Source organism: Scyliorhinus canicula, chromosome 5, assembly GCF_902713615.1.
Source record: "Scyliorhinus canicula chromosome 5, sScyCan1.1, whole genome shotgun sequence".
Lineage (NCBI taxonomy): Eukaryota > Metazoa > Chordata > Chondrichthyes > Carcharhiniformes > Scyliorhinidae > Scyliorhinus > Scyliorhinus canicula.
The window spans coordinates 71504237-71518106 of NC_052150.1; the positions used below are offsets into that span (position 1 = coordinate 71504237).

Genomic DNA, 13870 nt, shown 5'->3' on the forward strand with positions numbered 1-13870 from the left:
GCTACCACATTACATGGCCTGACTGGAAAATAATTTCACTGCCATTAAACTAGTGTGTAGGATTAAAGTGAAACGTGTTCCAAAAGTGCGCACAGAATTAATTATTATGGTGTCTCTGTAAAATATACTTGAGGATTCCCTTTGTGTCTCTGACACATTCAAATATTTATCATTTTATTTAGAAGAGTGACAATCACTGCTTCCCAAAGACTGCCTTCGTCTCACCAGATGCTGAACTGCAAAAGTGTGACTGAACCGAACAGCAGCATCATGTCCTTCACCCACCCAAACATCAGGATGCCTTGTAGAAACTGATCTCTTGTCTTCTGCATGTACATACAATCTGTCGGAGACCTCTGTCCTTGGTTAAGGGTTGGATTGCAGGGGTGTAGAATTGTTGATCCTTTAAGCCATTCATCTGTCTGTCCACAGGAAGGTAATCCGTTCCATGGAATCATGTCATTTGACAGTAGTACCCCTGGAGATCATTGACTTGATAATACTTTATCATTCAATGTGGATTTATTTTGGTGACTAGCTGAAGATTTGGTGGATTTTGAAATCTCTTGGACATCCAGGGGCTCCCAGACACCCAATTGAAAACCCCTGCTCTAGTCAACTTGCTCTAGACTTGCTTCATTGGATCATTGCAATTTTCTGTGGCCCAACTTCCTGGTACTCTGGAGTTGTCATGAAGGCAAACAAAATCAAAGGATTATCTCTGGACAATATTACAGTGTACATTGATAACTGGCTGCAAAGGATGTGCACTAGGGGCAGAGGTAGTACGTATAAAATCATGTCAACAGTGTTATGAAGCAAAATTTAAATCTTGGATATCGATAAGGTGGTAGTTCTACCAACACTGCCCTATTTGTTTCCCATGCAGGCATACTCTGTCATGTGCTTAAAAGTATATCAATGGTATTCATTATACTCCATTACTTTGAAGATAGCCAATTGCCATGGATCTACTGTGCTGTATAAATGGTGTCATGAATCTGTAGTTGCTTCAGATAATAGCGTAATTTTGTCCAAAATGTGTTGTCTACGTATGTTAAGGATATTAATTTTTGTATTTCACTTTTTTTGTGAAGGTTTTTGGCAAAGTCCATGCTGAGATACTAGGCAAAACTCTTATTGAGATGATGCTCTTAATTTTTTGTTTCTATGTAAAATGTTTTGGAGTAAGGTCTTCCCCTTTGAATGTATTGGATCTGTATAAAGCTGCCACATGTATTTTAAGTACTGTTGGCACTTGTTGCTAATTCTCAGTGTGCAATATAATTTTCAGTAAACGATGTTACTGTGGGCAGCATTGTAGCGGTTTAATGCCAACAAAGCTTGGCTCAAAGATGAATACTCTCGAATACTCTATGTATTTTCTCCCTCTTCTCTGAATAATGCTAAATTAGCCATTCCCTCCTTTGACAAACCAAATCCAGTCTACAATACTCTGCAGCTCCACACGATTGCTTTCGCAATATTGATTCATTCTTTAGCAATTTTGCTTGTCTATTTGCGGCTGTTTGACTTCAGTTTCAAGTTTTCAACTTTGGTCTGTTGGGTGACTTCTACATTCCTAGTCTTTACTACTTAACCAAGGGTCTCCTTCTCTGTGATTCACTTTAGGTGTCTATCTATTCTGCAAAACTGGTTGATTATGTGCCTCTTCTCCAGCAATAGAGAATATGTGAATCAGATAGACTCAACTCTGGAATGTTCCAAGAAGTACCAAATCTAAGTGTTACTGCAGCAATGTTTAAAAATGGGTCAGTAAAAAGGAGAGAACTGTTTAACAAGGGTTCAGAAAATCTAACCATATCATGATTCCCTGCTCCTGCAAGATACAAAAGAAAGGAGTTTGAGTGTGGTATGTAACTTTTCAAACCGGACAAAAGAAATGGCATTGGAATCTAAACCAAAGTGTTGATGGTAGTGATCACAGGAGAGAAAATGGTTTCTAACTCATGAGATCCTATTTAATGTTCAGGACTTTGAGAGCAAAATAATAAGACCATAAGACCATAAGACATAGGAGCGGAAGTAAGGCCATTCGGCCCATCGAGTCCACTCCACCATTCAATCATGGTTGATTTCAACTCCATTTACCCGCTCTCTCCCCATAGCCCTTAATTCCTCGAGAAATCAAGAATTTATCAATTTCTGTCTTAAAGACACTCAACGTCCTGGCCTCCACCGCCCTCTGTGGCAATGAATTCCATAGACCTACCAGTCTCTGGCTGAAGAAATTTCTCCTCATCTCTGTTCTAAAGTGACTCCCTTTTATTCTAAGGCTGTGCCCCTGCGTCCTAGTCTCCCCTGCTAATGGAAACAACTTCCCTACGTCCATCCTATCCAAGCCATTCATTATCTTGTAAGTTTCTATTAGATCTCCCCTCAACCTCCTAAACTCCAATGAATACAATCCCACGATCCTCAGACGCTCATCGTATGTTAGGCCTACCATTCCTGGGATCATCCGTGTGAATCTCCGCTGGACCCGCTCCAGTGCCAGTATGTCCTTCCTGAGGTGTGGGGCCCAAAATTGCTCACAGTATTCTAAATGAGGCCTAACTAGTGCTTTATAAAGCCTCAGAAGTACATCCCTGCTTTTATATTCCAAGCCTCTTGAGATAAATGACAACATTACATTTGCTTTCGTAATTACGGACTCAACCTGCAAGTTTACCTTTAGAGAATCCTGGACTAGGACTCCCAAGTCCCTTTGCACTTTAGCATTATGAATTTTGTCACCGTTTAGAAAATAGTCCATGCCTCTATTCTTTTTTCCAAAGTGCAAGACCTCGCACTTGCCCACGTTGAATTTCATCAGCCACTTCTTGGACCATTCTCCTAAACTGTCTAAATCTTTCTGCAGCCTCCCCACCTCCTCAATACTACCTGCCCCTCCACCTATCTTTGTATCATCGGCAAACTTGGCCAGAATGCCCCCAGTCCCGTCATCTAGATCGTTAATATATAAAGAGAACATCTGTGGCCCCAACACTGAACCCTGCGGGACAGCACTTGTCACCGGTACCGTGCCATTCCGAAAAAGAACAATACATGTTGTTCTCTGGACTTGGATGGTTGTCAAATTCCTTAATATTGGTGAAAGTTTATTTGAAGAAGTTAAATATTCTGATTCTCAAGTAGTGATTATTTTTCAAGGAAAGGATGCATGCATTGAACATTTCAGAAAGCATATCTTGAGTCACGACCTCCACACACCAAGTAACAAGTATTACATTTTGAGACAAAAACAGAAAATTCTGGACAATCTCTGCTACTTTGACAGCATCTACAGAGAGAATGGAGCTGACGTTTCAAGTCTGGATGAGTCTTTGTCAAAGCTAGAAAACTAGAAAAAAGAGGCTGGGGTGGTGGGGGGCTGGATAAAGGGCCAATGATGGGTGATTTTGAGAAGTGCCCAAGGTCTGGGAAGTGTCTGATTACCTCTCTTACTCACTTGTGTTCGCTTGGTGCTCTATAATTCAAGTCGAATGAAATATCATCATACAGGATTTTTCCAGTATGGTTTCCCTGGAAAAATGGTAATTTAGTGTGGAAAATAAACTTTTTTCTCAAAGAATCTATATCCACAATTAAATAATCCACTGACATTTTTGATTGTTTTGCTGTCTATAGACAACTATAAACAATTTCCACGCTTGATGATTAATAGTTGACCCAATGTGTGTGGAGAGCAAGGTGAGACTGGGCAGCAGAGACTGTTAAGTGAGCAGTAAGAGGTTGGGGCAGAGAAAGAATCCAAGGCAGCCGAGTTGGAATCTGAAAGAAGTGACTGCACTATTGCATCTTTTGACTGCAGTACAGTGAGTCCAATTGGAGTCGTGGTGGATTTTTTTTACAAAAGGGGATCAGTTGTGCTGACAAATAGGGAGGGGGGAAGGCTAAGAGATTAGTAGGGAATTGTGGAGAGAGAGAATAGAGTGAATGACTACCAAATTCTGAGTAGATGGCAGACTTTATCCATAAACATTAATACAAAAGCTGCAATGCAACGGGAGCGGAATTAAGTTTCTGGATAGTGATTCTGTGGGCTGATATTGGGTTTAGCCTGATTTCATAATTATTTGCCAGCTGCTGCACTCATCATTTTAACAATGTGAGTTAATACGTGTATTTTTAATATACATTCGTAGTTTTTGAGGTAAACTCTAATGAAAACTGAACCTGAATTGAAAAGGGAGGAGAAAGTGAAACAGAACTAGTAAACATGGAAAGGAAACTGACCCTCCCAGTTTCAAAGGAAACAAAAATAAGCAAGGTTTGAAACCAGTTTGATTCAGTGATGCAGAACAGGCAGAGTCAATCCAGAAGCTGAGGTTAAATGCAGCTGTTTATGTTGCTTGAAGATAACATTGGTGGATCAACGCCATCCAGAGAGAGTTGTGCAGGTTCTGCAGAAGTCTGCTCTTTGTGGTACAGAAAGGGTGCATGGAACTCTGGTTATGTGCTGCTTTTGACTGGAAATCAGACTATCACCTAGCATGATCAAAGCTGATGTTCCTCAAGAGGAAGACAGAGTTTGAAGAACTTCATGACTGCATGTGGTCACCAAAATCTGAGTGGACTATTGAACCAATTTGTCAGATCTGTCTTGGTTATATCTGTGATTTAATGTGCATTTTATAGTTAATAATCAATTGCAATTTGTCAATTCTGAAGTATCGAATAGATGCCGTTGAATGTTTGGTGCTTTTTTGTTCGTTTGTGGGGTGTGGTTGTTTATGGCTGGGCCAACATTTATTGCCCATCCCCTGAGGGCATTTAAAAGTCAACCACATTGCTGGTTCTGAGTCACATGTAGGCCAAATGAGGTAAGGATGACAGATTTCCTTCCCCAAAGAACATTCGTGAACCAGATGGGTCTCTACAACAATCATTTCATGTTCATCATTACACTTTTAATTCCATTTGTTTTATTGAATTTAAATTTTACATCATGATGGGGTATGAACCAGGTCCCCAAAGCATTACCGTTGGTCTCTGTATTGCTAGTCCAGGACCAATACCACTACGCCACTGTCTTCCTTTGTTGACACTTGTGTAGTAAATATTCAAGCCGTGGAATCTTGTGGCTTTATTCTTTTAGTAATTAACTGGAATTTTGTCTACCGTATATACTCGCGTATCATGCGACTTTTGAAGACCTAAATTGTAACCTAAATTTGGGGGGTTGCATGATACGGGAGATACAAAATTCGAGGGTGTTTTACTTGCTGTTTTTTCTGATGGGAAGATGTTCAGCCACTTGACGTTTCCATTCATAAAAACATGAATGGAAACGTCAAGTGGCTGAACATCTTCCCATCAGAATGCTGTGGTCAAAATCTGAAGAGTAGCATTCCTGATCATATGGGTAGTTTATTCAATACATGGCCGTCTTTTTCCGATACAGAATTCGCGGGTGTTTTACTTGCCGTTTTTATGAATGGAAACGTCAAGTGGCAGAACGACGCTAGTAAAGCCAGCTGGAAAGCTGTTCGATTCGCGAACAGCTTTCACAACAGAATCCACTCTGCAGAATCCACAGACAATGATACCATTTGGAAGTTTTAGTTTGGGCATTAATTTCCAAAAAAGTGACTCGCATGATACATGAGATATAGCATAAAATCATGTTTTGGGGACGAAAATTTAGGGGTCGCATGATACGCGAGATCGCATGATACGCGAGTATATACGGTACTTTAAAAAAAAAATGTTACTTGTCTCGACTGAGATTGTAACAACAATGAAAACATTTGCACTGCACCAACACCAGGCACAATCAGAATCTGTTTAACTAGTCCATTACTTTGGCCCAAATGTGGCTGTCTGTGCTGCAGCTGCAGGGGCAAACCTAGTGTGGCACCCCTTTGTGTTATGAATTAGGTGTTTGCTCAGAAGGAGAGGCCGAGGAACATTGATGTAAATCAGTGTTGGGAGGGAGCAAATCAAAGGAACGTTTTTTAAAAAATCCGCAGGCAGGTATTTGGTCCTTGTTCCTATGCATCTGTAAGACACTAAATAAGTAGAATAGAGTTAGGGTAGTATTGACAGAGCTGGGTGGATAAAATGGTAAGAGCTATGAAGGCTGTTCAGATATGAAAAAGAAAGGGTGCTTGTATATTTTGTTTGTAAAATCCATCAATAAGTTATGAGTTTCTCTGCAGTACAGACTGGGGATTGGGATGATGTAAATAAGGTGCTGCAGCACTACTGATGGGGTGTAAATCATGTAAATAAGGTGCTGCAGCGCTACTGATGGGATGTAAATCAATGTGGCAAATTAACATGAGCAAAGCTGAGAGCCCGAATTTAAAAATTATGTACAACTTGACTTTGACAATGTTGCATTGAAATTACATGTTGGAGGTGGGGATTATGTGTCGAAGTATGATTTTAAATAGTATACAAAATCGTTTTCTTCCAACTTGTCCTGCAATTGTCTGCAACATGTGGTTTTGGCTAATGTGAAATATATGTATTCCTTATAGTTTGAATAATATTGAAATTATTACTTAGAATTAAAAGTGTACAACAAGCTGATACGTAAGGTTGAAGGAGAGGCTCATGAAAATAAACACTTTGAAATTTCAGTTTGGTTGCACAGCTCTAATCTAAATTTCTCCTTTCATTTTCTTAGTCTCCATGAAGAAATCATGGAATTTTACAATTTTGTGTCACCGCGTCCTGAAGAGGAAACCATGCGTAAAGAAGTAGTGAAACGAATAGAATCTGTTATCAAAGATCTGTGGCCAACAGCTGATGTGAGTATTACAATATGAAACTAATTTTCTCCTGAATTTATTTCCCCCCCCAATTCCTATTTGCACAGACAACGGAGACCCTAAATTTGTAACGTTCTTTAAAACTAACGTTTTACTTAACAACAAATAGTTATCTGGATTTTTAATACTATCCTTCTCTACAAAGCATTTTCTGTATACTTTTTTATGTATTTTTACACTCTCAAAATATTTTGCATTTGTTATAAACTAAAAGTAAAACCGTCTGACTACACTGAATGAAACATGATAAAATGCTGAGACTCTGCTGAGATATTGTTCTGTGATCATTGGTAGAAAGGCTTTCTAATAAGAATACTGAATCTTAAAACCAAGTATCTGTCAGTACTGTAAAATCATAAGAAAATGTGTTTTGAGGCAGCCAGATAAAACTCCAAGAATTCTCTCTTTAAAAATAAGAATGAGAAATGTGACATTTTTGGTTATTAAATCCTTCTAGATTTGTGAAACTTTCTGCAATTTTATGCACTTCAATTGCCAGTTTTTCCTAATGCAGATAAATTGAACAGTTCCTTCACCTTTTCTGAATGTAGATATTCATAACACACCCCTGGTTCCATGGATGCTAACAACTTGTAGCTTGCTAAAGTTCTTTTGGACAATGAGACCCAAACCTGTTTTCAATTTAAATCAACACGTGTCAGGAGGATGGAAACCCTTAGAGCAGCTGTGTGCATTTTCAAAAAATTCCCCTCACTTGACCAAGCCTTCTAAAGTCAATTATGATACATACCTTCAATTGAATAGATTAATTGTGCATTGATCAGGACCTTGTGCCACTTTGCAAGATGCATTTATTCAATGAACTATAGTGCACCAAAAAGCTTGAACATAATGCATTTATTTCTAATCAATATAACATTGGATTAAAATGTCCAAGTTGCAACACATTTGTATTATTGTTAGCCATAACATTCTTTTGGAAAAATGTACAGTTTTCCTCAACTGAATAAATTTCTTTTCTGTTGAGTTCAAAATCATTAAGCATTGCATGTCCAGGAAATGATGCACAGTGAAATTACTTGTAGTTGTATTGGCTTCATAATAAATTGTACTGAATAATACCTCTGTTTTGTACACAGGTTCAAATTTTTGGGAGTTTCAGTACAGGACTGTACCTCCCAACTAGGTAGGTGAAATTTTATCTGCAGGCATTAGCATGTTGGTCATCTCAAACAAATGCCAATGAGTTAACTGTACTATAGTTAGAATTTATTTCAGCGTATCTTTTTTAGCTGTGTTTCGAGAAGTAAATTTAATACCAACACCGAAGAAAGAACTTTAACCTTTCACAGCTTCACAATCTCAATGTTCCACAGTGCTTTACAACTGATGAAGTTCTTCTACTTTTGAAGTATAGTCATTGTTGCAATACCGGAAACATTGCATCAGTTCGTCCACAGCAATGTTACACAGATAGCACTGAGAAAATTACCAGATGATTTGGTTATATTTTGTAATATTTTTGTTTGGAAGGGAAGAGGGAAATAAATAGTGTAAAACCCTAACTTCTTTGCTCAGCATTGGTGAAACCTGAAGTCATAGGCACATCAGGTTTCAGTTATAGAACATAGAACAGTACAGCACAGAACAGGCCCTTCGGCCCTCAATGTTGTGCCGAGCCATGATCACCCTACTCAAACCCACGTATCCACCCTATACCTGTAACCCAACAACCCCCCCATTAACCTTGCTATGTTTACAATCTGAGTAAATGAATGAGGAGTTATGCCTGGGCAATCTGTGGATATTGATAGCAACCTGGCAGTAGATCATCCCTTTGTTGCAAAGCTGTTGACAGATGGATCACATAAGTGGTTAAACTTTAGGGTGGGATATCATGTTTGCTCACAGCAATGGCAGTGTCAAAAGCTAATTGTTACAATGCCGCCATTTTAATTGAATCTTAGAATCATGGAATAAATAAATAATAAAACCATAAATAAGAACCATACCTACATCCTCTGCTGCCTCACACAGGTTACCCGTTATCCTCTTAATGTATTGATAAAAAATCTTTGGCTTCACCTTGATTTTGCTTGCCAATATTTTTTCATGCCTTCTCTTTGCTTCCTTAATTTCTTTTTAGATTTCACCCCTCCTCTTTCTGTGCTCATCTCTACTTTCTGTAGTATTGAGTTCTCAGTGTCTGGCATACACTATCCTTTCGTGCATTTTCCTACCCTGTAAGCTCCTTGACATACAGAGAGCTGTATTTGTTTCACCACCTTTATCTTCGTGGGACCATATTTACTCTGCACCATTGAACCACCTCTTTGAATGCCTTCTACTGCTCTAACACTGATTTGCCTTCAAGTGGACTTCACGTCCACTTTTGCAAAATCGCTCCTCAGCTTACTGAGATTGGCCTTGCCCCAATTTAGAACTTTTAACTCATGTCTTATCTTTGTCCTTTCCATAATTCTGTTGAATTATGATCACAGAACCGTAGAATCCCAACAATGCAGAAGGAGGCCATTCAGCCCATCGAGTCTGCACTGACCCTCTGAAAGAGCACCCTACCTAGACCCACTCCCTCTCCCTATCCCTGTAACCGTACCTAACTTTCACATCTTTAGACTGTGGGAGCACCCGGAAGAGACTCACGCAGTCATGGGTGACTGTGTGGAGTTTGCATGTTCTCTCCAAGGCCAGAATCAAATCCAAGTCTCTGGAGATGTCATTCCTTCCACCTGGTGAGCTTCGTTTCCTAAAACTAAGTCCAGAATTATGCCCTCTCTAGTTGACTTGCTACATATTGTCAAAAAAGGTCCTCTTGACTGCACCCTTAAGAATTCTATTCTCTTTTTAGACTTCCAGTGGTGTGATTACCCCTTTTTTATTTTGTTCCTAAACTCAATCCATATGGCCTCAATTGATGATCCTTCTAACATATCATCCCTCCTCAGAGCTGTAATGCCTCTCTAATCAAAACTGCCACCTGCCCTTTTTATTCCCCTCTCTCGCTCTCTCATCTGAAAATCATGTAACCAGGAATGTTGAGCTGTCATTCATGTTCCTCTTTAAGCTATATTTCTGTAATACCTGTGATATCATACTGCCATGTTACCATATGTACCCTTGGCTCGTCTGCTTTACCTGCTGCATTTAATCATATATCCCTGAGCACTGTCAAACTTTTGTTTTCTATCCTGTTTCTTCAGTCTTCCAGACTCTCGCTGTGATTTTTCTGTTTTCCTTTGGCATTTCTGATTTCTCTGAGTCTACATCCAGGTTCCCAGCCCCTGCCAAACTAGTTTAAAACCTCCCCAGCAGCACTAGCAAGCCTCCCTACAAGGATATTAATCCTGGCTTCATTGAGGCCTGGCTTGTACGGGTCCCACCTCCCTCAGAACCGGTCCCAGTGCCCCAAGAATCTGAAATCCTCCTTGCTACACCATTTCTGCAGCCACCCATTCATTAGCCCGATTCTCCTATTTGTATACTCGCTAGCGTGTTGAACTGGTAATCTGTAAATTACTACCCCTGAGATCCTGCTTTTAATGTATTATCTAGCTCCCTAAAATCTGCTTTCAGGGCCTCCTCCCTCTTCTACCTACCTATGTCATTGGTACCAATGTGAACCATGACCTCTGGTTATTCACCTTCTTCCTTAAGAATATCCTGCAGTAGTCTTGACCCTGGTACCAGGGTGGGAACATATATCATTCTGAAGTTGCTTCTATGGCCTCAGAAATGTCTGTCTGTTTCTCCAATTATGGAATCCCCTACCACTATTCCTCTTCTACGCTTCTTCTCTGCCCATGCAGCTGAGCCACGCTCATTATTCCAAACCTGGATCTATCTGTACTTCTCTGAGGAACCATTATCCTCTGGCATCCTGTAACACTGCTCATTGCTCAAATAATAATCCAATTCCATTTTGAATGCTTTGAATAAAACTGGGGATGGGACGTTTCGGCGTGGCCCATTCGGCGTGGCCCATTCGGCGGAGGAATTTTTCGGCGGAGGAATTTTTCGGCGGCGGGACAGGCTTCAGAAAGACAGGTTAGTGCAATGAGCAGACATTTAATATCGGTCTTGCTCTTGCTCTTAGTGAATAGCATGCCCGCAGGTCCTTACTATTGGTCAGTGAATTTTGTATTTACCTTGAACGATCATAAAGAAGCTGAGTGTTAAGCTCTGATGATAATTCTATAATAAGAACTACAAAGCAAATTTTGACCTTTTTTGACTCCAGTTTATTGTGTTCAGTAATCATTCCTGCACAACATAACAGTGCCTCCTGTATCCCTATCCTTGCAGTTTATTAAATAATAAAACCCCAATTCTAACTTAAACTAGGGAACATTAACTCTTTCCCAACAGTGAGGAAGTACTTTATGTTTAACCCAGAATAGTCAAATTTCTTAAGGTTAGAAATGGATTTTGTAATTTCAATAACCAATATGAACAGCTTTGTTTTATTGCCTTCCAATTTTAAAACTGATTATTAATTCTCAGATCTTCATTTAAGTTTCTTTCAAGGCAGATATCAGCTAGCTCCATTATTACTGGAAAAATCAATAGTGATTTCTAAATGAAGTTTTAAAATTACCAATTGAAAAACAATTCAACATTAATCGTGCTGCTTTTGAGACATTCTGAAAATAAGCGGACAGGCGGCCCAATTCAGGGGGACAGCAGCCGGCGAGGTGAAGCGGACAGGTGGCCCAGTTCAGGGGGACAGCAGCCGGCGAGGTGAAGCGGACAGGCGGCCCAGTTCAGGGGGACAGCAGCCGGCGAGGTGAAGCGGACAGGCGGCCCGGTTCAGGGGGACAGCAGCCGGCGAGGTGAAGCGGACAGGCGGCCTGGTTCAGGGGAACAGCACCCCCCCCACCCCCAAGGTTTATTCAAAACCTTGGAACCATTTCACCTTTGCACCTGAGAGGGGAATGGGACGTTTCGGCGTGGCCAATTCGGCGTTTTAATGAAGGTTTTTTAACTAGGTTTTAAAAATATTTTTAAAAGTGACGCCTAAATGGCCACGCCGAATCAGCCAATTATTTCCCTGACGCCGAATCGGCCACGCCGAATGGGCTACGCCGAAACGTACCAAACCCAATAAAACTACCTCCACCACAGATTCAGGCAGTGCATTTCAGATCCTAACCACTCTCACTTTGTTTTGACCAATCACCTTAATTCAGTGTTCCCTAGTTCTTAATCCTTCTAACGGGAATGGTTTTTCCCTATCAACTCTCTCCCGACCCCTTAATATTTTGAATACCTCTGGCAAACTTCCTCTCCAAGACGATCAGTCTCACCTTCTCCAAACTATCAACGTAACTGAAATTTCTCATTCCTGCAAACATTCTCATGGATCTTTGCACACGCTCTAATGCCTTCACATACCTCCTAATATGTGTTGCCGAGAGAGTGCAGACAGGATACTCTGGTTGAGACTGAACCAGTGCTTTATATGCAGATTTAACTTAACTCCCTTGCTTTTGTTCAGCATGCCCCTGTTTTAAAGCCAAAGCTGCTGTATGCTTTTTTAATGATGCTTTCAGTATGTCTAGCCACGTTTAATGATTTGTGCATCTACACACCCAGGTCCCTCTGTTCTTGCTGCCCTTTAAAATTGTACCCTTTTACATTGTGTCTCCTCCTCCTTTTGACCAAAATGAATCACTTCATATTTCTCTGCCTTAAATTTCACCTGCCACTTGCCTGCCCATTCTATAGATGCATAGAACATAGGAGCAAGAGGAGGCGTTTTGGCCCTTCGAGCCTGATCCACCATCTATCCCGATTGTGGCTACCTAAATATCTATTCCCTTTTGAAGTTTTGTCTTCACGCTTCACAAGTTGTGTGACACCTGCAAATTTTTGAATTGTGCCCTGTTCACCAAGGTGTTAATATATATTGGGAGGAGCAGGGTTGTCACTGTAGAGCTCCTCCACAACTATTCTGTAATTCTTGCACTTCTCCATAATTTCCCTACAAATCTGGTCCTCTACCATGTAGAGTCTACAGTATATCTTACCTGATAGTTGGTTGCCACTGAGCAACGTAATTGCACTTTTTTTTTTGTTCCTTCGTTCTAGTCCAATAGATTCTGCTCTTGGGTCCTCTGGGGCATCCCTCCTGAGCTGTAATGTTCTCCTTAATGTTGCCATTCTTCTTTCCTATCTTTTCTGAATACCCTGTATCCAAGTGTATTTAATACCTAGTCCTGCCCTTCTTTGAGGCAGGTGCATGTTTTTGCCTCAATGTTATATTTCTGTGTGGCTATCTGCCGTTCACCAATCTTAGTTACCACATGCTCCGAGACCACTTAACTATTTCCTACTCGAGTGCTTGGCATCTCTCCCAATATCCTGCACACCTTGGTATTCCACCCAAGTATTACCTCCTGATTCACACGCCAAATTAGTTTAAACCCTCCCCAATAGCACTCGCAAATCACTCCGCAAAGAGATTGTTCCTGGCTTTGTTTGGGTGCAGTGCATCTGCCCTGTAGAGGTCCCATATTCCCCAGAACTGATCTCTGAACCAGAAATCTAAAGCCTTCCCTCCTGCACCATTTTTCCATCCATGCACTTGGTTCTTTTACTTGCTAGTTCTATACTTGCGTGTGGTATGAGGAATAATCTGGAGACTACACTTTTGAGGTCGTCTTTGCTGATTCCTGATCTAGCTCCCTAAATTCTGACTGCAAGAGCACATCACTCTTTCTACGTATATTGTTTATATTGATACCTCAGCTGTGTTAAAACTCAGTGCAAGGAAACTTCAAGGTAGTTACCTCAACCGCAATACTAAGTCCTGGGCCTTATGTAGGTATCAGGGGTTTCCTGTTATGGTTTTGCAAGTACCTAGCACAAATAGCTTCTTTCTTTTTTATTTTGCTGGATGTAATGCATACAAGTGACCAGCAATTCCTGTGACCAGTCAGTTTGAGACTCGTACCCAAGAGATAATGGTCTGTTGATTTACTGACCGAGAATTTTAGGTTGTCCAGTGAGCTGTGTGTAGCACAGGACAATTGCAATGATGATCCCACGCAAGGCTATATTAGGGAGTTCACCGTACCTACTCCGTA

The 13870-nt window shown here is 40.6% G+C and overlaps 1 protein-coding gene across 4 annotated transcripts in view; it reads left to right on the forward strand.

Annotated features, from left to right (window-relative positions):
- tent4a (terminal nucleotidyltransferase 4A) overlaps positions 1-13870 on the forward strand; it is a 135747-nt gene that overhangs the window by 70292 nt on the left and 51585 nt on the right. For all 4 annotated transcript variants that reach the window (XM_038797196.1, XM_038797197.1, XM_038797199.1 and 1 more), the window contains exons 2-3: positions 6659-6782; positions 7904-7950. In XM_038797196.1, the coding sequence (XP_038653124.1) occupies positions 6659-6782; positions 7904-7950 (171 nt within the window). The remainder of the gene's footprint in view (positions 1-6658; positions 6783-7903; positions 7951-13870) is intronic.